This window comes from Aptenodytes forsteri, unplaced genomic scaffold (genome assembly GCF_000699145.1).
Source record: "Aptenodytes forsteri isolate BGI_AS27 unplaced genomic scaffold, ASM69914v1 Scaffold267, whole genome shotgun sequence".
Lineage (NCBI taxonomy): Eukaryota > Metazoa > Chordata > Aves > Sphenisciformes > Spheniscidae > Aptenodytes > Aptenodytes forsteri.
The window spans coordinates 1,805,754-1,827,153 of NW_008794173.1; the positions used below are offsets into that span (position 1 = coordinate 1,805,754).

A 21,400-nucleotide genomic window follows, 5' to 3' on the forward strand; every position below is an offset into this window, starting at 1 on the left:
CGCCCCGTTAGGTTTAATCGGGAGGGAAGCTGGGGAGGTTGGCGTCGGCAGCCGGCATGAGCAAACCGAATTTTGCAAATGAGTTTGAAGGTACGTTAACGTAGCTGGGGTGTGTCGCCAGAGAGAGGTTCTTCTGCTGATTAAACTCTGAAGGCGGCGTCTTAGCAGGACACGGACGTTAACGTCCGAAAGGCTGACGTCGGTTGACGCGAGGCTTTTGAGAGATGCTCAACCCCAGATGCTCCTGGACACGCACGGCTCTCGCTTGCTCTCTTCTGTTAGTCCGGCCGTTAGCAGCGAAACGGGCGCCTGTTGCCATTCACCGGCTGGTTTATTCCCAACCCTGGTGCGGGAAACCGGGAGTCAAAGCTCGCTGTCGGGCTCAGAGCTGCGTTTAGAAGGGCTGTGGAGGTGCAGGTCTCGGTTGCGGGATGGTTGGATTGAGCTGGGAGCGTGGTCACGGGCTGTCTCCTTGGCAGCAGGCAGGCTGCTGGGACGGACTTTGAAGGAAAGAGTTAATGGGGGACATGAGGATGTAGTACAGCATTAATTTATTCAGCGTTCTCTTGAAGATGGGTCTTGCTGGGTTCTTCTGCCCTGGTACTGAACAACACTGATCTTGTCCCTTGCTCAGAGGTTGAACTTATAACAACAGTAGTTCTGATATCTTGAATCAGCTCTGCGTTTAAAAATAATTTAAAAAAAAAAGCTAGTGGAGCTGAGGAAGAGGGGTACTTGGTAGAGAAACTTGGTGAGAAGTTGAAGGAAGATGGCAACAGGAAGTTTTGCACTGGAGGGAGTTACTGCACGGTGTTTTCTAAGGACCTGCCGTGGGGCAAATGCTGTTTAGCCTCTGTGTGTTAACGCTATTAATGCAAAAAGTGCTAATGTTTCATGCAGAGTTGCTGACAGAAATAGAGATCAATTCTTAAGATGAAGAGAAGGTGAGACGGCATCGTGAGGATCCAATTAAAAATTGTAATGAAGTTCAGCGATATGAAGTAGAAGGGTGTAATATTTTGTAAGTGAGAGGTTATTAAATCCTTCACTTCTGAGGAGAAGCTGCTGGGTGTATACTTGCTAACAGCTGGATCACGAGCTAGCAGCGTTACACAGGCAGGGAAGGGCAGGAGTACGTGGGGGTGTATCAGGAGAGATTTCCAGAAGAGGCGGAGGAAATTTTGGAGATCTTCTTCCCCGAGGCTCGGGTGAGATCTCTTTTGGAATATGGCCGTACTCTGGTGTTCAGGAAGGGTGGATTTGAGCTGGAATCTGCATGGGTTGCTGAGAGATGTGTCAGGAAGAGAGTTCATCTTATTCAAGATGACTGAAAGAGCTCTGATTGTTTCGCTTGGCAGAGACGGCCTGACTGACACGTAAGTCTGTATGAAGAGCGGTGAAAGGAAGGAGGGGAAAAGCTGTAAAGCTGCTTCTCGCCTGCTGAAATAGTCTATCATATGCATTTCTGTTTGTTAAAATTTGAAGATAACGTGAGAAGCAACTCAGTTTTATGTTAGTAGTACGGTATCATGGAGAAGAGCCTCTTCCTTGAACTCCTTGTGCGTATTTAGAAACCCCCTTAGGTTTCAGAGTCTCATTTTTGCAGCCAGGGCAGATTCTTGGCCTTCTGGAGTGTCAGGGCCCCCCGACGCACTGGATCTGTGGTGCGTTTCTCTCCTCCTGTGCAGAAGGTGGTGTGTGCAAGGACTGTATGCGTGCTTCAGGTTGTGTAAAGTACTTCCCGCTGCTAACAGGGAATCGCAGCTCTGTGCTGAGGAGGTCTCAGCTGCGTAACCGAACGCGGCAGTGATGAACAGGGCTGAAAGCAGGAAGTGAGGAAAACGTTGGTTTTAACTGAAACAGCAGTTAGGGATCCGTGCTGCGTGGCTGATGGTGTGATGGCTAAACAGTTGCCTTCCTGTCCTCGTTCAGCAGTGGCTCAGTGTCCTATCCATACCTTTTGGGGCAGTACGTAACTTTTTTTTCCCTCGAATACAAAACTTCTGGTTCCTAGACTCTCCTGTGTTTCAGAAGCTTCTGCACAGAGAAGGCCTATTTTGCTCTTCATCCGCTCAGATCAAGCACGTGAATGCTTTCCCACTAGGTCTGGGTAATGGAAAGAGCAGGCTGGCTGGCACATGGTGCTTTGATGGTTAAAGAGCTAGGTAGGTTCCCTGTACTCCCAGCCTTATCGTGAACTTATGCAAGCGGGAACCTGTGTTTTCCGTCCACGTTCCTGCTTCCCTGAAGCTGGGGCTGAATTTACGTCTGTCTCTGGATATAGTGGAAATCAAGTGCTAAGGTATGCCTATGGAAAACTGGCGTGAGGGAACTCCTGGGCATGGCGTGCAGTGTGGAGTCAAAAGCCCGAAAGGTTGGACTCCGCTGGTCAAATAAATGTCAAATCAGACTTCATTGTTCTGCAAGTTGTGTTACCTTTTAAGCTAAACTTAACTCTTAAACTGATAGTTTAAGCAGTTAAAACACTCAGTGCGCTACATCTTAAGAGGTTTTTAGACTCCTGCTCTAAGAGATCACCCAGAAGGCTGATGTTGGGGTGGAAGAATACATGAGTGCATAGATTAGTAAAACAGACAAAATTATATCTTTGTGGATTTCCCTGTTTTAACATACTTTTTAAAAAATGCACTTTTACATGTCAGTAGGATGGGTAACTTTCTGGAAAGTCTTTTTAGCAGGAGCTTGAAGTACTCTGTTCTGTATCTAGTTAATATGACCGTTGGTCTAAAATGTGAACTTGCCGTTCTTTTCCCCAACCCTCTTCTGAAGCAACAATTAGACAAAATAGCTTTGTTTTTATGTAAAAGGTAATGGGAAACTCCTCAGAATTCCAGAAAGCAGTGAAGCTGGTGATCGAGACGGTTTCATTTGATAAAGACTCAACGGTCCAAGTTTTTGAGGCAACAATCAGGTATGTCGTTCTTAAGTTCCTGTCTTTAAAACAGTAACAAGGTTAAAGACTTGGTGTGCATATACGGGAGAACCAAAGTAAAATCATTGATAAGGATGTCTTTGGTAGGCTTTATTCCATAATTGTTCCTTGAGTAAGTTGTGTTTTAACCTTTTATGAAAATATTCCATCCTTTCATAATTAAAACAATTTTAATGAGTCACATGTGACTTGAAGCAGTGATACAACGGTAGTCTCAACTGTGTTTGGCTTGCAGACTGCTACTTTTTTGTTGTCGCTCTTGCAGTGGAGACTCGGATCTGTGCACAGCAAACAACCCTGCTGACAGGTTTTCCGCGTTTTGGTTTTCTTCCATGGACCTTCTGCTTGCTTTCGCTTTCGTTTTAGATGAAAAACAGGCCTGTCTGTCTTGGAGATGAGTTTAAGATACTGTCTGATTTGAAATGGCTTCATTTCCTGAATGTCTTAAACAGTGTTTATTCAATTGCTGCTTAACTTGGCTAGGCTTTCTTTTTTTCTGAGTTTATGTAACAACCTTGCTGCCATTTGCAGGGGCAAGGAGGTCTTCACTCATCAATAGACTTGGTATGTTGTAAGGAGCTACTGGGTTAGGTAAATTTTGCAGAACTGGATTTTGGGATTACTGTGGCTGACAAGCAACATGACTTCCAGATGTTTTCACTACTGGTGGGGAAAAAGCAGATCTCTTTCTGTAGTGCCTGTAAGGTGCACAGAGTAATACTTCTGTTAAACATGGTACTGGTAAGGGTTTAGCTGAAGAACTAGGTTCAGATCAGATTTAAAAACTGAAGATCTTTTCCTTTTCCCACAGGGTTTTGGGAAGCCTGCTTTCTGCCCACATAATAATTACAGATACCAAACAGCCTTTTGGTGATATGACCATTAAGGATTATGACAATGAGCTGTTGCATATGGCTCATGACCTAGCAGTGAGACTACTTCCAGCCTTTGAGAACACCAAAACTGGAATTCCATATCCTCGGGTAAGTGAGCACACCAACACAGTGGGGAAATAATCTAAAAGTAGTAATTCACCTGTCCTACAGCTCGAATTCTGTACCCTGTGTGTGCCTTTATATGTGCACTTGGGGTATTGAACCTGCTCTAAGTTACATTAAAATGGCGTGGGGGGAAAACTGCGCTAAGTTATGGTGATATGGACGACATATAAGTTGCTCCTTATGTCTAGTAAATGTTTTCTTTAGGCTGTTTTTTCACTCTGTATATATTGTTCATACGGGTCAGTAGTCATCTGTTTCCATGCTGTTTGGCTGGAACGTGCCCTGCCCCACGCTTTCTTCCTATATATCACGCAGCAACAAACAATGCCGTCATTAAGAAGGTTAACAAGAAATACTGTAAAGGCAAACAGCCTAGGAAGGTGACTTTATTGGTGACTTGGTACTGAGATAATTGTGATAAGATAAAACTCATCTAAACCATTTGTCATACTGGGCTTGGAATTTGTAATTTTCTTGAATACTGCTCAGTGAGTACTCAAGAATACTGCAGTATTCTTGAATACTGCGTCCTCTTGTTTTAAGCAGATGCAGTTTGCAAGGAGAAGGATATCAGTTCTAGTGGAACAACTCTAAACTGTAAAACTAATTAGCACTTGCCTGACTATTAATTTCTGGGGACGGCAGCACTGCTTTTCCTCCAGACCTGTCAGGCTGTAGAAACATGAACTCTCACTTCTGTTCGGAGTCTGGTAAAGCGGTTGAAGGGTGGTGTAACTTCCCTTCAGCATTTTGTTCTGCGGGGAAGTTGAGGAGCATTCCCTGAGGAAACTCTTGATTTCAAGAGTACTAACTGAGAGGAAGCAGTACTTGCATCACCCTTGGAAGAACCTGAATGTTTAGTAGAAATGGTGGAGAAGTGGACTGAAATTTGGAAGGATTAACAAGTATAAGAGTAGCAAAATAAGGGTTGCCCACCTTGAGCATGATGTTATAAAGCTGGAAGATGAATTGCAGGAGTTCTTCAGGAAAGCTTCTTGACCAAGCAGCGATATGCTGGCTTTCTAACTATACACACATTGCACGCTACGTATTGCAGAAACTAATAAAAAGGCTTTATAATAAATATAAGACTGCAGATGAGAGCACAGCTGTATGAGGTGCAGCCTGCCTTCTTGCTGTTAGCGCTCTCTCTGCCTGCTTCACAGGTCAATCTGAAGAAGGGGGTACCTCCAGACAGCAATAATGAAACTTGTACTGCAGGAGCCGGTTCTTTGCTGGTGGAGTTTGGCATCCTTAGCAGGCTGCTTGGCGATTCCACGTTTGAATGGGTGGCCAGGAGGGCTGTCAAAGCACTCTGGAGTCTCAGGAGCAATAACACCGGACTGCTAGGTAATCTCCTCTGAGGTGATGCTATATTGACTGGCTCCATGTTTCAACCTACCTCAGTCTCCTGTAGCAGAATGCCATCATGCCACAGGTTTCTTTCATGTATCGTAAACTCTGTTGATCTGCTTCCTCTGTAGCTGTTAAGTCATGCTCTCCTTGCGTACTCATGGTTCGTGTTGACCAAATGGCACTTTGTAATTTCGTAAGAAAAATGGAGCATCTGTATTACTTCTTAGGGCACAGGTTTCCAAGGACAGATTTTTCATGTAACTGGGAAATGAGACTGAAGTTCTTGCATTTGTATCCCCGTTAATATAGTTTAGATTGGCAGATGACTAAAAGTACTTAAAACAACTGCATGTGTGTGCTAGTTCCTTGGATGAATGCACTGTAACACTTTATTTTGATAGTGATCTTTGATCATTCCTCCTTAAGACTTTTCGAAGACGTAATATTTCTAAGTTCTGGTTCTTGATTATTTTTCTCTGATGTACTTGGCAGTTTTAGTCTAAACTTTTTGTCTGTTCTGAAAGGAAATGTTGTGAATATTCAAACTGGTCATTGGGTCGGAAAGCAAAGTGGATTGGGAGCAGGGTCGGATTCATTCTATGAATACCTTCTGAAGTCTTACATCCTCTTTGGAGAAAAGGAAGACTTGGATATGTTCAATGATGCTTATCGGAACATTCAGAACCACTTAAGAAGAGGGTATGTTGTTTCATATGAGTATCGATTCCTTAAGCAATGAGTACTCCAGCAAGATATAAGAGATTGTATAGTGTTTTGTGTCATGCTCTAGAAAATCTGTGTTCTCTTTTTTCTTTAAAAAACAAAATCTTATTTCCGTGGTAATGACCGTGGAAATAAATTTTAACGTTCCCTTCACTCCTTAGTCAACTGATCTGTATAGCATTATTGGTGCAAAGAAGCTAAACTGGTTACCGTCCAAGTTAGTAAACGTTAGGCTGAGAGAAGGCTGTAAAACTGCGAGGGAAATGTATTAAATTGGCTGGTTTAGTACTTCTTAAGGCCTGATCTTACCTAGCGTGACTTTTTGGTAGAGATTCTGCTGGCATAACTTTAGGATATGGTGTACATACCTTTATGAATTAATTTTTCTGAGAGCATGACTGGCGTTTTGGTTCTTTTCAAAGCGGCTTTGAGCCTAGCACGACAAATCTGTGGCTCATTCTCTTTGCTGGTGGCAGTGCTGTGAAATGAAACGTGCATTGCGTTCTTCTAAAATAGTGAATATTTACACATGCTTATTGTTACTTGGCAGTCGAGAAGCTTGCAATGAAGGTGAAGGTGACCCTCCTCTGTACGTTAACGTAAACATGTTCACAGGACAGCTGATGAACACGTGGATTGACTCTTTGCAAGCCTTTTTTCCTGGACTACAGGTAAGCTTTCATTCTGTTAAAGACAAAATGACACAGTAAAGGGGTGTAGAGAAAGGCTCATTCTAATCCTAGGCTGTGAACGAGTCTAAGCATCTCTTCTGAGATGAGGTTCAACCTGTGGGTTTACATCTGGCTGCTCTGGTAAGAGAGTCTTAGGGCGGTTCAGCTTCTGCATCGGCATAACAGTATTGGAAGGCCTGGCCTACTAGATTTGAGATACTTTTAACTTTTCTCGTGTAACCTCAGTATTTGTATACCATGCTGTGAGGCTGAGCTCCGCTAAAGCTTTTCGTGCGAAGGAATTAATACATTCGCTTTTTTTGGGGGTGGGGGTGGGGTTTTTTTTGTCTCTCCTTATGAGGGGTGTGTTTTATTATATGGCATGTTCTTACGTGGAGCGGAAAGCAATTTGCTGGCTTGCGGTATTAAGCGTGCGTGTTTACGGCTGTTGTTATGCCTAGGTGTTGATAGGAGACGTGGAAGATGCTATTTGTCTCCATGCTTTTTATTATGCCATATGGAAACGATACGGAGCTCTCCCAGAAAGATACAACTGGCAATTGCAAGCACCGGATGTTCCCTTTTATCCCCTGAGGCCAGAGTTAGTGGAATCCACATACCTTCTCTATCAGGTACTTGACTTTTCTGAGCTTACAGCTCATATTTCGGCAAAAATAGCTTCTATCAGAAAGTCACTTTTTCTTCCCCTAGCCTCTGGCCTGCTAAAACCTGGTGCCTCTGGATCTGCCTGTTCTTAGACGGAGGTCTCTGTTTAGGCACTAGATTGTTACGCAGTGTAGTTGCTATGTTGTTTGCTTAAAAAAAAAAATAGCCTTTTTCATAAGACAGACAAAAATGAGACTAAACATTTTCAAAAAATAGCTGGCAGATTTTTACAAGGTAGAGACCTGTGACTTCTTAATAGAAATTGCTGAAGTAAATGTAATAGCTTTCCTTGCTATATTGTCTGCAGCTGGCAGAAGGTACAGTAGAATAACTTCCTGGCTTCAAGAAAGCTATCAGAGTTTGAATTTAGTACAGGTTTTATTAGGATTTGCACTAAAGCAAATGTGAGAAGCTTGCACAGAGTAATCTAAGTCGTGTTCCTATAAAGAGAAGTTTACTGTAATACACGAGAATCTGATACTGCTAGGCCTTTGTTGTGTTATTTTTACAAGATTTTGAAATTGCTGACTCTAACTCTTGTCTGTCTTCCTTATTTAGGCCACAAAGAACCCATTTTACCTTCATGTGGGAATGGATATTCTGCAGAGTTTGGAAAAATATACAAAAGCAAAGTCAGTCTTCAATGTTCTTTGTCTTCTCTCACAGCTATATACGTATATTTTATTATGTAAATATATAGAATCCCATCTGCCAAATGTAGGTAAACCAGAAAACCCAACCCTCCATGAAAGCCACAAGTGATGATTTATTTATTGAGCAATTATTTCTTTTTCATCTGAAAATGAAATTATAGTCCAGTGACAACTTTATGCCTTCAGAATGTTATAACTGCCTTTCAAAATGCATTGTTGATGATCAGTTGCTAAAAACTGGTAAAATTAGTAGGTGTGGGTTTTTTTTTTTCTATGGATTCTGCAAAAATATTTCTAACCTCATGGGCCCGTGGCGTTTAACTAAACTGGAGGGATGTCCTCTAAGATAGATGCTGTTGCATATCAGCTTTCGTCTCAAGACAGTAACAGTGAATCCTGACTGTAATACTGAGTATCTGAACTTTTTGCAAGACTCAGAGGGAAGATAGTGAATTTTTATTCAACTATTGGCATTTACTGATTTTGTAGATGAGTCTGTACTAAGCATAGGACAGTATAAAACTGCGCCATTCTGCGGTTAAGTGGGATTTAGATGCTGTGTAGGGGCTTGGCTGAAAGAATTACGAGTGCACTGTGTGACAGCTTGCAGCTTCGTCATTTGTTAAGTGTTGGTGGGAGGGAAGAGTAGGTAGCTTGGGAAGAAACCTTTGCATGAGACCAGGCTTCCAGACCTGGGTTTCTCATGTGCTCGTTATGGGGAAATCGCCTGTTTTGTGCGGGGTGCCTTGGGAGTATCTTGCTTCTTTGAGAAACTCTTAACAAATCTGCACGATGGAATAGGTGAACCACAGGGTCAACGATTACAGTCTCATCAGAATACCAGAGACCAATAATCGGTGCTTACTTGTAAGAGAGACTTGTTTCATTTTTAACTTCACCCCTAGTGACAGTTGGAATGGTCTGAAGTTAAGGAATATCTAGGGAGTGCTTCGAGATCAGAATGCGTGGGAGCTAAACCCAAACTAATCTTAAATCTTGCAGGTGTGGCTATGCCACATTACACCACGTTGTAGAGAAGACAAAGGAAGATAGAATGGAGAGCTTTTTTCTCAGTGAAACATGTAAATATTTGTACCTGGTACGTATATGTTCTTCATTTCAAAGATACTCTCTTGCATGCGCTGTGCACAGACATGGCACAGCGAGGAGGCAGGACATTGTTAATTAGAACCTGTGCTGCGCCCTGGGGAAGAGAGGGGTTTAGGTATCAGAGTGTATCAGAGAATGCGCTGCTCTTCTTTCTTTGCCCCTGCCCTAATCTTGGAGGTTTGGGCAGCTGCTGGCTGGAGAGCTGGCAGCTCTTTTGCAGGGGAGCTGGAAAGGAGAGGAAGCAAGACTGAAGGAAGCTGCTGCTCAGCTCTGAGCTAAATTACTGCTTGTAGCCATTTTGCCTGCCTCACAGCAGCCTCCGATTTCTCCCCATCAGGCTTTGGCAGTCACAGGAGAAAACATTTGAGCCAACACTGCTTAAGCTACTGTTCTCAATCTCCTTTAGTGTAGAAAACCAAATAAATGTGTGACTGAATGGGAACAGTGGATGCCAGCCTGGAAATGCCTGCATAGTGCAGCTTAGAAAAATAAGGGCAGTTTAAGTTGTGTGCGAAGTTTTTCTTTTGCTCTCCTCTTTTAACTGATAAAATAAATCCCTTGCATTAAAACTATTTATTTCCATTTGCTCTAAGAGTAGTTACCCATTTAGCACTAAAAGGTATGCTTTTTGTGTGATCCTTCAAATGCGTGAGTGCGTGCGTTTTAACTTATTGTTGATGGGACATGAAGAATGTTGCACCCATACTATAGCTGTCTCTCTCATCTCGTTTAGTTGTTTGATGAAGAGAATCCACTGCATAAATCTGGAAATAAGTATATGTTTACTACTGAGGGACATGTTGTGTCTGTGGATGAACGTTTCCGTAACTCACTGTGGCAAGACATCCTCCCTGGAGAAGAGGACAGCGCAGATAAAATTAAACCTAACGAATTAAAGGCAGTCAACTTCAGTTCTAATGTAAGGAATACACAGAGCGTTCCTGGCTGTGCTGCTGGAGAAGGGATGTATGCTGAACTGGGTTAGGCAGTAGAAAAAGAGCCGTTTGGAAGTGTTACTTTAGGGCTCTGCAGTGTTTCCTTTATGAGTGTCAAATATCTGAGAAGCTCCCTTGTGAAAAACACTTTCAGTAGTGGAATGAATGGATTAGGATAATGTGAGAGTTGTTATGTTGAGGGTGAAACCTGTCCCCTTTTAAGTATTTTGCAGCAATTAGTTTGTTAATTTATTTCCAGTTATTTTTCCCTTCCCCTTTTCTTTGCCCTTAAAATCTTCCAGTGTTGCTGTGATGGGGAAAGAGAAAAGCAGAGCGTCATTTAAACAGGGCTTTTTTTCCTCAGAATGGTTTTGAGACATGTAAAGGTGACCTTTCTTAGCTAGGCATCAACTGAGTACAGAGCTATGGATCCAGTGCCTATCACCAACCAAAATAGATATGTTTTTAATACAGAACAATTTAGAAAAAAAAAAAAATCTCTGCTAGTAGGTTCTAGCGTGGTTTCTTTCCTCCTCCCCCCAGTCCTGCAGAAAAAGAGCATTATTTTAAAAAACATTCACAGTTGTCATAGTGAAGGAAGTCTCAGTTGAATAACAAGCTGCAGTAGTTTGGCGTGTATTTGGAAGCTTGCAGCCTGCACTAAGGAAACACTTGCTGTTCATTTATGTGGTTTGTGCTGTAAGTTTGCAAAGAGCGAAGGAGAGTCGGGACCAAAAGTGCTATTGGGTACAATTTTCTGTACTGGGAGGAAATCTGTGGTTGCTGATGCTGAAACGCCTGCTAGATTACAGAGGGTGTGGGATTGCCTGTTTTTGTATTTGAGTTCTTAAAAATATTCTCATTTTGTTAACAGTGTAACAGGGTTCCTGACGAGAGGAGATACTTACTGCCATTGAAGAGTAACTACATGAGACAGATTGATCAAATGGTGGGCTTGATCTGAATGGTTCTTCAGAGTAACTTTTATCATATGTCAGGAGGAGCATGGGATTTGGCTGTAGACATTCCTCTCCTCTTCAGCTACGCACCTGCATACGCTGAGTCACTTGGGTATACCCGTGCTTGTTAGTTTTCAATTACGGAGATGAAGGGAGATCCAAGTTCTCTTACGAGTTCTGTCTTCTGAACTGCGGTAACTCCGTGTGCCACCTGAATAGAGATTTCTTGTTTTAAGACTTCCTATGAAAAATGTTGTTGCAAATGAAGGCTGAATATACTTAAAGAAAAAAAAAAAAAAAAGAAAAAGAAAAGAAAATTGGCGTGTGCCACTTAGCTACCTCTTTGTAGCTGTATTACAAATGTCCCTTTAGAAAAGGGTCTAGTATTTAATTTGAAATGATCTTGGGATTGGGGAAGGAATGGGAAAGTGCAATTTCTTACACCAAGTTTAATCATTGAATTATTCTGACTAGCAATACACAACCTTAAGTACTACTCAGGTAGGAACCCACTGGTAATGGGTTTTGCTGAAACAAAAACGCTGTATCGAGAATAGTATCTTGAAAAGATAACTCCTGATCATATAAGAAGCTATCAGTATAGTCATGATACCCTCATATACACAGTTGTATAGAACTGCACAGTCACAAGAGCCTGTGGCTACAGAAACCAGTAATAAAACAAATCAGGTGCCTTTTTTTGTAAGGGAATGGGTGGGAGGGAAGGGGAAATTGCAAAGCCACTCAGCTGTCAAGCAGCTAACTTTAGCTTAGCTGAGCAGAAGTTCCAAAAGTTTTGTTGTTTGCCATGTATCTAGTGCCTTTTTAGGAGAGATGCTGCTAAGAACTGGTATAACAATACATGAAGAACAAACTATTTCACATTCCTGACAGCATTAATATGTTAGTGCCTTAAGTTTTCTTCACTAGTAGGAAAAACTGAGCTTGCTTGGGAAGGTGGATAAAGTATTTCTGATTAGCTGGCTGCAAAATACAGCGGATCCCAAAGTAACTTAAAAAGTAACTTACCTATGAGATGACTTCTTTTTTTCTTAAAGATACTGGAAGAATATCAACTGCTGTGCCCACCCCAGAGAGTACTTGTGGGCTGGATGTATTCTCGGTGTCGGTTTAGTTAGTGACGGGGCTGCCGCTGCCTCGCCCTGGGAATGGCGTTCGTAAGAGGTCTGAGCCGGCAGCGTGCTAACTTCCCTCTGCCACACGACAGTTTGGTACATGCCGTCGTAACAGGGCCACGGCTGCGGCAGCTAGTGATGCTGACTGTAGTGCTGAACTGTACCTGTAAGTTGTGCCTTTTGGTTCCAGTGAGGGATGGTGAAAAAACGCTGTTGCTTCATCCCACCATCTTGAAATACAGCTCAGATATGTTTGAGGAATAACTGTCTATGAACTTTCAGGAAGAAAGCAGTTAAATTCAGGCAGGGCTGTTGAGGGATGAAAACAAACTGAGGCCAAAACCACTTACTCTAAGAGTTTGTTGTGGGTTTTTTTTTTCCCCCAATGGCTCCCCATTTCTTACATGCTTTTTACTTTTGACTACAGTTGAAGTAGTTGAATGTTACTGTTGGGTTAATTATTTTTAAATTAAGGCTTAAATATAAGGGCAAACTTGATCTGCTGTATTTTCACCTTCTTATAACAACATCGGTTTTCATAAACCATGTGTTGCAACTCAAAACATTTCTAATAAATATGAAGTTAGTGCTGAAGAGGTTATTGTTTGAATCTTTTAGTATACAGATGCATCTCAGGGACTTTGTTGTAGAATCTTCTATTCCATGATAGTTGGATCTTGTATTCAGGCAAAAAAAAAAAAAAAAATCCTGTCTTCTTAGTCTTACTGTGTGTGTTTTAAGGGGGGGGAGGGTTGGAGAGGAGAGAGGGAAGTATGTTAAGATTTTCCAAAACACTGCAATAGAATCGGTTGCCTTGATATTTGAGGCAGCTGGCAATTCCAACCCCTGTAGAATTGGCTTTGCAAACCTATTACTGGAATGTCTTAGTTGCCTATTTCAAAGCAAAACATAAATTGATCCAAGTGTTACGATCCAAAGAGGTACTGGGAGAGGTTCAAGGTATAGCTTCTTAACCAGTAAACGTTGCCTGGGCATGCCGGTATGCTTCAGTTTGTAAACATGTAAAGAAGCGCAGGAGGATGCGTAAAGGGAGTGCTTTCTGCCGACCGAGGGAGGCAGAAAGGAAAAATGTCCGGACTTTCTGAAACGCTGCTACCGGGCCAGATCTTCTGATTGTAGCTCTGAGAGGAGGAGCGCTTGGCAGCGTGGAAGCCGAACGCAGCATTCCACAACTGGCCATTTAAAATCATGGCGCAGCAGATGCCAGGACGGACATTGCCCTGGGCGTGTCGGTGCCTGCTTCTGGTAGTGATTTTTCCCTGCCTGGCAGTTTAGCTCTCCGAACGTGCGTTATATACCTTGCAATTGCCTCTCAGTGTTTCGTGCCTTCTGAAGCACCTGAACCCTGCTAGGGGTTCCAGCCAAGTGTTACGCGCAGAAATCTGTTTCAGAGTTTTCCTCAGAGAATTGCACGACTATAATGAAGTTGCACAACTGTTCTGCCACTGTGCTTTTCCCTCTTGTGTATTGCCAGAAAGAGAGCGAGAGGTGGCTGTAGAATGGGAGCGGTATGGGCAGGTATTGCAGCCTTTCAGCCCTGAGTGACTTGGACCGGTAGTTACAGTGCCAAATAGTATATGGTCAGCTTCTCGTTGGAAACTGCATTGAAACTTGTGTTGCCAAGGTGATCTGACAGTCATCTTCCCATAGGAATGGCTTTTGTCTACAAGGAGACTGGTGCTGACTATGTGGTAAAAGGTTTTGTATTCTTTAAGGAGCCAATTTTTCTTCCTCTTTGTTTTAAAAATGCTTTGATACATTTTTACTCTGTAATGACAGGGCACGTTATGCACTAAAATTAAAACTTGTGTAAAAGTCAATGATATCAAAATGAAATTGATAACACTGCTGGAATAACTTGCTGAAACAGACTTTTGTATTTCTTGGTATAATGTGCAATATAAATTTTTCCTAATTAAAAATACAATGTATGCTTAATTGTTTTTTTTTTTTTCCATAAAGTATTTAATTGGGGGTGGGAAATTTTTAAGAGGACCAAATGCTCTTTCATGAAATGTCCTAAACTTTCAAAACTGAGCTTAAATTTTACAAATCTGCATTAAAAATGGTGTATTTGACCGCTTTTATGTGTGTTTTTCTTATAGTGTGGTTCTTGTAAGGCCATCATGAAGCTTGCAGGTGATCTCCCAAACGCAGGGAAAAGATGAATTTGAGCTGTGTATACCTGATCTTTGCCATTCTCCAGGCAGGAAAACTTCAGCAGTTGAGGGTGACCGGGGAGTAGGGGTGAGTAAAGGAAAACATATCTGAAGTCTGTGTTCGAGCAGATTTGTGGCTGTCATTCAAGTTCTCCGTGACTTGGCCCATCTGAAGAGCTCAAGACCTCTGACTTCAGTACCGAAAGTCCCCGGTCAGTTCTCTAGTTCTGCTGCAGGTGCCTGTGGCAGTCTTGTTGTGTGTGGAGAATGCAAGTCTCTGATTGTGTGCCCCAAAGAGGGTAGGCTGGGCATTCACTTTTTTTGTGAGCCAGCCTTAGTCATGAACTGATGCCGCTAAGAGCGTTGCTGTCTATTACAGCAAATACCACGTTGCTCTGCTTTCTTGGAGGTTGGGCATACTGCTGGGTATTTTGGGGAGGAAGGAAAAGACTGCCTCAGCCAGAACTTAACAGTTCTTTGTCTCCAAGGGTAACTCGGCTCTGTCTTTGCCTTAGACCTGGTTAGCTCAAGAACGTATAATTGAGATGTGCAAGAAATAGCTTTTATTTTCCCTGGGGGAAATGAGACTTCTCAACTATATCTTTGCAATAGCACACAAAAATAAGTTAATGGTTTGGAGAAGGGATTACTCTCTGGTGAGGGCTTTCTTGCCAGCTTCATCTGCCGTGGTTACTAGACATGAGATGCCTTCTTATGTATGCTGGATTTTCATCTAATTAGAACACGGGATGGCTGCTTACTGCAGGAAAATAAAAAAACCACCCCACCTCCAAAACAAAAAGCTTCTTTCTTCCACCTCCCTTTCCCTTTCCCTGCATAATGATTCAAGGGGCAGCCTGCGCTGAAAGCAGTGATTTGACGTGGAATGAAGAAATGAAGTGTGGTGTCATCGAGGTGTTGGCCTCGTGAGCAGGTAGCTGAGCCCAAGTAAGTACCGACCTACTTGCTGGTGGTCCCTAATACCGCTTTCTCCAAGTTGGTCCGTGAAGAACCTAGTGCAGGTGGGAATTCTGCACCGAGAACCTTGCTGGGCTCTTTCCAGTCTATGGATAACTGTACCCTGGGAAATAGCTCATGCTGTGTTTAAAAACAGGGTTGTGGAAACAAGCTATCTGACCATCACTTTGATATATTTTTTTTTTTTTTTCTCTCCTGGATTTGTTTTCTCTTTGATTTACATTATCTCTTCTGTTGTTTGCTGTTTTGTAGTCCTGATTCAAAGGCCGTTGAAGCTGACAGGGCACTTTCTGTTGTCTGTCTTGATCGAACTCCAAGTTACAAGGAAATGTCTACTGAACGTGAGCGATTGGAGTTTTGTAATGTTTTTAAAGTTCCTCTGAATTTTTGGAGGATGAGATTTTTGCCCATCTGATGCTATTTTGCTGGATTCAGACTTCGAAGTCTCAATTCTGAAGTAAGCGTAAGTGGGCTGAAATCCTGATTTTGGGGAAAGAACCAGAGCTCTAATGTTTTCACTGTGGTTGCACATTTACTAGTGGTGTCGCTGCCCTGAGCTACTATTTTCTGTCTTTCCTTATTTTTGTCTTGCGTTGTTATCTGCTGTCAGATGGTTGGTCAATGTGTTACAGCTCTGAAGGGGGACTGAGTGTTTTGATTTGCAGTTTCTCTTAAGTCCACATTTAAGAAAATACCTCAGAAAAGCCACTCTTCCCATTCTTGGTTTTCTGGCAGATTTGAGTACGGTAAGACCGTATGTGATAGAAGATCTAAAGTCCAAAAGCATGTGTGAGAACTCGGTTTTTTTTAGGGTGTAGTGTATCAGGCTAACTTAGTATTACATAGGCTAAAAAGAAGTGACTTCTGGTAGCTGCGGACAAAGGTCTTTGGCTTGGGTTCCTGTGCATTTGGTGGCAATGCTGTAGATCTGATCTGCTTCCACCAGAGACCACTCTTGTGCCACTGTTTGAAGGTTTTCTGCATGTTGTATAGCAGCAAGACAACAGTAATATCTTGAAGGTGGAGTGTCGGAAAATGTAGTTTCACAGCTTTGTGGAGCACCGCTTCTCCTCTGGGGGGAGCTGCAAAGTGTTAAGGAAAGATGAGTGTGAAAGGCAAAGATGCGTTGAGCTGCCAGCAGCCCATCCCAGCCGCTCCGCTCCCTTGCTGTGCTTCTCCCCGCGGGTGTGGAAAAATCACCTCTTCTAGTTCCTAGAGACGTTTACCTTTGTCCTTGCTTCTTTTAGAGAGAAATTTTGTTTCACTGATCACCACTCCTATCGTTTATTCACCTAAGAGAGATCAGCAAGTGTTCGCAGAAAGCTGCCTTATTTGTCCCCCACTTAACTTATACTGATGAGAAGGCCGTTTGATTGCAAAGATTATATTGAAAAGCATCTTTTTTTTTTTTTCTTCCCCCCCAAAGACAATGCAATTTCTGTTGCCTTAAATTTTGCATGGCTGTAGAAGATGACAGCTTGGGAGAGCTGCTGTAGCCTCATTAGCACAGCTTGGCGTTGCAGGAACGAGAGTTGGTTGCTCCTGTTTTCCAGGAGGAGAGTGCAGGTTTGATTCTTAAAATAGTAACTCTGTGAAGTTCTGTAAAGCCATTTTTTATTTAGGTAGTGCTAATAAGGGTGAAAAAGGTACCTGTATGTCCCAGCCCATAACCGGTGAAGAGGCACCGACCTCCTGCGAGCTGCATAAGTCGCAGGCAGGAACGCTACCGATGGCGCTGGGCGACGGACCGGGGGTAGGAGCTGCCGCGGTGGCTGGGTGAACTGGGAGAGCTGGGACCAGCCACGGTCCGTGCTTTTTGATCAGGTGTGGATTTTACCGGGTTGGGGAAGGAGCTGGAGGAACTTTAGACCTTACCCGCTCCTTGTCCATCTCTCTCTCCGCCCGGAGAGGCAGCTCCGTGCGGCTCAGCCCGGTCTTGCAGCGTAAATCGGTCTGAAGTCTCTGCCTCTGCTGCAACCTCAGTGTAAGCATTCATCAAGCGGATACTTAAATTCAAATGATTTCACCGTCCGCTTCAAATGAAAAATACGTGTAAAGAAGCTTTCTGAGTGTGCTGCGGCTCGGCACCGTATTCCAGTCCCCACGAGGAGCAATTAGTGTGGCTGGGAGCGCCCCAGCGACCTCCCCTGCCCTTGGGGGGGGAGAGCAGAGATCATACTGACGGCTCCCTTGGCAAACCTCTCCTTGGAGGACATTGTTGCACATCTTTAGAGGCAGATCACAAAATACAGCGGCATTTGCACACTCGAGGCCGGTGCTCTAAAAACGTGAAAAACCAGATTAGAAAAATGAAAAAAAAAAAAAGTATTAATATTTTTGAAACAGATTAGAAAAATGAAGAAAAAAAAAAAAAAGTATTAATATTTTTGAATAATTGAAATTACTTGCCCTGTAAGGCCCAGAGGCTTTCGCAGTAACGGCAGTCTGGCTACTATTAATTTTTTATAATGTTCATTTGGTGGAATAAGTAATTCTTAACATTAATAGCTCTTGAAAATTACCATGAATCAGTTATCTTCATCATGTAACGGTAGTGCTAGCAATCTGGCATGATATGGTTTTGTCAAGGAGCTGTGTTTCGTTAACTTCAGATGAAATACAAAACTCTGTTTAGAAAAAAATACTGCTTTTTCCTCCTCTTTTACAGAGGAGATTGATTTTTAAAGCAGCCTTCAGGAGGAAAAATTAACTCTAAAAGGAGTTTTTAAATAAGCATTTTTAATAGAACAAATATCCCCTTGCTCTCGGATGCTGCTTAATGAAAAAACAAATTATGCGGTAGCTACAGATTTTTTTTTTTTTGCAAATGATTACTCCTCCTTTCCTTTCGCTTCCATACCCGCTGCTGAGTGCAGCACTGATACAACACAGCAGAGCCTGGATCTGCATTTTATGCACATCAACAGGCTTTTTGCCATTTTAATGTGCTGTCATTAAGCAGTATGGTACTTTGCAGAGTGTAGTAAGAATAATTAATCCATAATTCAGTGAAAGAAAAATCAGATCCAACAGAGTTGGGATTGGTTTTTTTCCCAGCCTTTTTCTTTTTTTTTTTTTCTTTCTTTTCCTCTCTTTTTTTCCCCACTATATAAGCCTCAGCCAGTGCATTTTGCACCTGATTGCACAGTGATTGGAGACTGACAGGCTGAAGTCCTTTGCTGCCTGCCAGGGCAGAGCGGGTTGCATGATACTATGCAAAGCTGCAGTAATAAGCCAGCGACACTTTGACGGCAGTTCTATGCTTGCCGGGTCACTGGCGTTGGGCGGCTGCTCTCCCAGATAGTGAGAGATGGAGATGCTGGCTGGCGGGATGGGGCATGCTGGAAATGAGAGGCTTTGGTATTGCCACCTGCGGAGCGGGGCATGAGGCAGTGCCCTGTACCCCGCGGCTCAGCCGGGGAAGCTCCGGACGTTTCTCAGGCTGTGTGGGAGCAACGCGCTGATCACTGCTTGCTGCAGCCACCAGCCAGAGCCGCTGGGCACCGACCTGCAAAACACTCAGAGAAAAGCTCCGTAAGGATACTGGAATCGATGCTTTTCATTTAAAATGGGTGAAATTCCTGAAAATAGTTGAATTATGGCACAGACGCAATTGTGCCTTGGAGTTGGTGGAAGGTTCTCCCTGCTGCTTCTATTACAGCTTGGCTTTCAGCTTCATCATCTTTGTCTGCGGGGGAGCTGGAAGGGCAGCCTTCGCAAAACCTCTCCTCAGATCTCGGCAGCTGCCAAACCCACGTGAAGCTCAAACAATAGCAGCGTCCCAGTCTTCAACTAGAAGAAACCTTGAATAATACCTGATCGGTACAACCCTTCGTACCTGTGGTCACCCGGTGGGAGCAGGACACGGGGCACCTTGATCAAACACCGGCAGACTGGGGGCTGGAAACGCTCTGTTCGTGCTCAACCCGTCGATGTGACAAATGCCTGTTCGTTAGAAAATTCCTGTGAGCGCATGACCCTTTTCCTCGTCTCGTGCTCCTGGAGGATATTGCAAATGAAGATGTAAAATCCAGTGTGAGCAGCTGGGAGGTCCCGTGGGGCCGTGCTTCCCAGTGCAAATCAGTGGTATGAGTTAGGTCGGTTCTTTGCACGGGTGCTTGGCACCTTCCTCCTCCTCTTTGAGCACTAGTGCAGGTTGCCCAGAAAGGCTGCGGAGTCTCCATTCGTGGGGATGCTCAGAAGCATCTGGGCACGGTCCTGGGCAACCAGCTCTGGGTGGACCTGCTTGAGCAGGGGGTTGGACCAGGCGACCCCCAGAGGCGCCTCCAGCCTCGACCAGCCTGGGATCTTCACGGTGACCAGGGAGGCTGCAGTGGGTGGTGCTGGCTGTACAGGAGGGATCGGATCTGAGCCTGATGGTCTCCTCGGACATCGGGGCAGCCCCAGGCACTGCAGCAGGATGGCAGCGGTCTGAATCCTTCAAAACCCGCTTTAATTGCAAACGTCGGCATAATGGGTGTTGTGGCTCTGCAGCTGCTGTAAAGCAGCTCCTAACGGGGGATGCTTTGATAAGGTTAATGACTCCTCAGCTCCTGAAATGGCTCTCGTCTTAAAACATCCTGAAATCTCAGCATCTGGTGCTGGCTGAAAATGGGCGACGAGGAGAAAGAAAGGAGGTCTGATGTTAATTTTGAGCTCCGTTGAAGTTCAGGCAGTTCGTGTGTGAATGGAGATTACGGTGATTTAAAAAAAATACAGGGTCGCCTGTGTTTCAGTGCGGTCTTGGTTTACCCGTGGCTGCCTTCATCCTGGGAGTGCGTTTGCCCTGAGACATAACACACAGGGGCAGAGCAAGGATGGGACCCTGGAAAGGGGTTTAAGATGATACATTTAAAATTTCAGAAATGAAAGCGCCATTAAAAATGTATTACTCATAATGTGAAAAATGTAGCCTTTCACTTCTGTTGACGCACGATTATTAGGTTTGGAGGATTACTGCACCTGAGTTTGTTTCGCTACTGACAGAACACAAATGAGCCCCAGAACCTTTTGAACCAAGGAAGCGATTTAGTAATCAGTACGATGGTAAAGAAGAACACACAGGCCTTGCCTGTTAGCATGCACTGGGCCTAAAAATATACAGTAGCAATTTCATGGGTGACTTGTGCTGTAATGTGATCCTGATGATCCCGAACTGAATGCATATTTATATTTTGATTGCCTGCCTCTTAGCAAAACAAGCAAATGGCTTTTGTAGGGCTGATCTGTTGGGACGCAGAGGGGGATTGGACGAGGTGTGACGGCGCTCCGCGGGAGCCATCCCCCCCCTTGTCTGTGTGTGCAGGTTTGTCTTCTTTGCCGACGACAAAAGCCCTGGAGACTCCAAAACAGTAAAACCCTGAAGTTTGGGTTTTGTCAGCTGGGCTGGCTGTGTTCATCCGCTGCGGGTGATGCTAGACCTTTGTGCGATGGCAGGGGCGTGATGTCACACGCATGTCGCAGCCCACGTCACACGTCCCGCTCGCTGGCAGGGCCGTAGCTTTGCTTTCTCCTCCCAGCTCCCCCCAAACCACGTTTTGGGGGAGAAAAATGTGCTCAGCCCATCTTTTCCCTTTCTTTTTCAGTGGTCTCTCTAGCTTAACACCGGAAAGATTTCTCTTCAGCGAGTGAGGCATGTTTCAGTTTGGTGATTAATTAGTATTGCTCTTAATACAAGATGCGATTCCATTAGATTAATCTATCTTACTGGTCAGGCTTTAATTAATTAGCTAATAAAAGTGACCCTAAAAAAAAATCTTGAATGCTGGTTAATGAAACCCATGGATCTACTTATTAAGAATTAAAACCTTTCTCCTTTTAATATTTTTCTGCATTATTAAACCCTGCTCGGTTTCCTTGTATGGTCTGTCCCGTCAATACCGAGAGCCTTATTTCTGAACTGCTTTGTGTGAGCCAAGAAATCTAATATTATCTAATTAGGGACAACTCTTCCTGCATAATAAATGCAGGAGCAGCAAAATCAATTTGTTCCAGGCATTTTGTATTACTATTAAAAAAAATCCAGTCTGATACACTGTATACCAGTTTTCGGGGGGGGGGGGGGGGGGTGTTCTCTGGG

General features: G+C 43.6%; 1 protein-coding gene across 1 annotated transcript; it reads left to right on the forward strand.

Annotated features, from left to right (window-relative positions):
• The first annotated feature begins 2,831 nt into the window (after positions 1-2,831).
• Positions 2,832-12,753, forward strand: EDEM1 (ER degradation enhancing alpha-mannosidase like protein 1). Its single transcript, XM_009283635.2, has 10 exons — positions 2,832-2,932; positions 3,765-3,936; positions 5,121-5,304; positions 5,835-6,009; positions 6,584-6,704; positions 7,166-7,336; positions 7,929-8,002; positions 9,026-9,122; positions 9,867-10,052; positions 10,943-12,753. Exons 1-10 carry the CDS (start codon positions 2,832-2,834, stop codon positions 11,030-11,032), a joined length of 1,371 nt encoding a protein of 456 aa, XP_009281910.1. The 3' UTR covers positions 11,033-12,753.
• The last annotated feature ends 8,647 nt before the right edge of the window (positions 12,754-21,400 follow it).

Excerpts from the sequence above, each read along its gene's own strand:
- EDEM1 (XM_009283635.2), top strand. The coding sequence starts at position 2,832 with ATGGGAAACTCCTCAGAATTCCAGAAAGCAGTGAAGCTGGTGATCGAG. Across the intron at positions 6,010-6,583 it reads CAGAACCACTTAAGAAGAGG|TCGAGAAGCTTGCAATGAAG; the intron begins GTATGTTGTTTC and ends GTTACTTGGCAG. Across the intron at positions 7,337-7,928 it reads CCACATACCTTCTCTATCAG|GCCACAAAGAACCCATTTTA; the intron begins GTACTTGACTTT and ends TTCCTTATTTAG.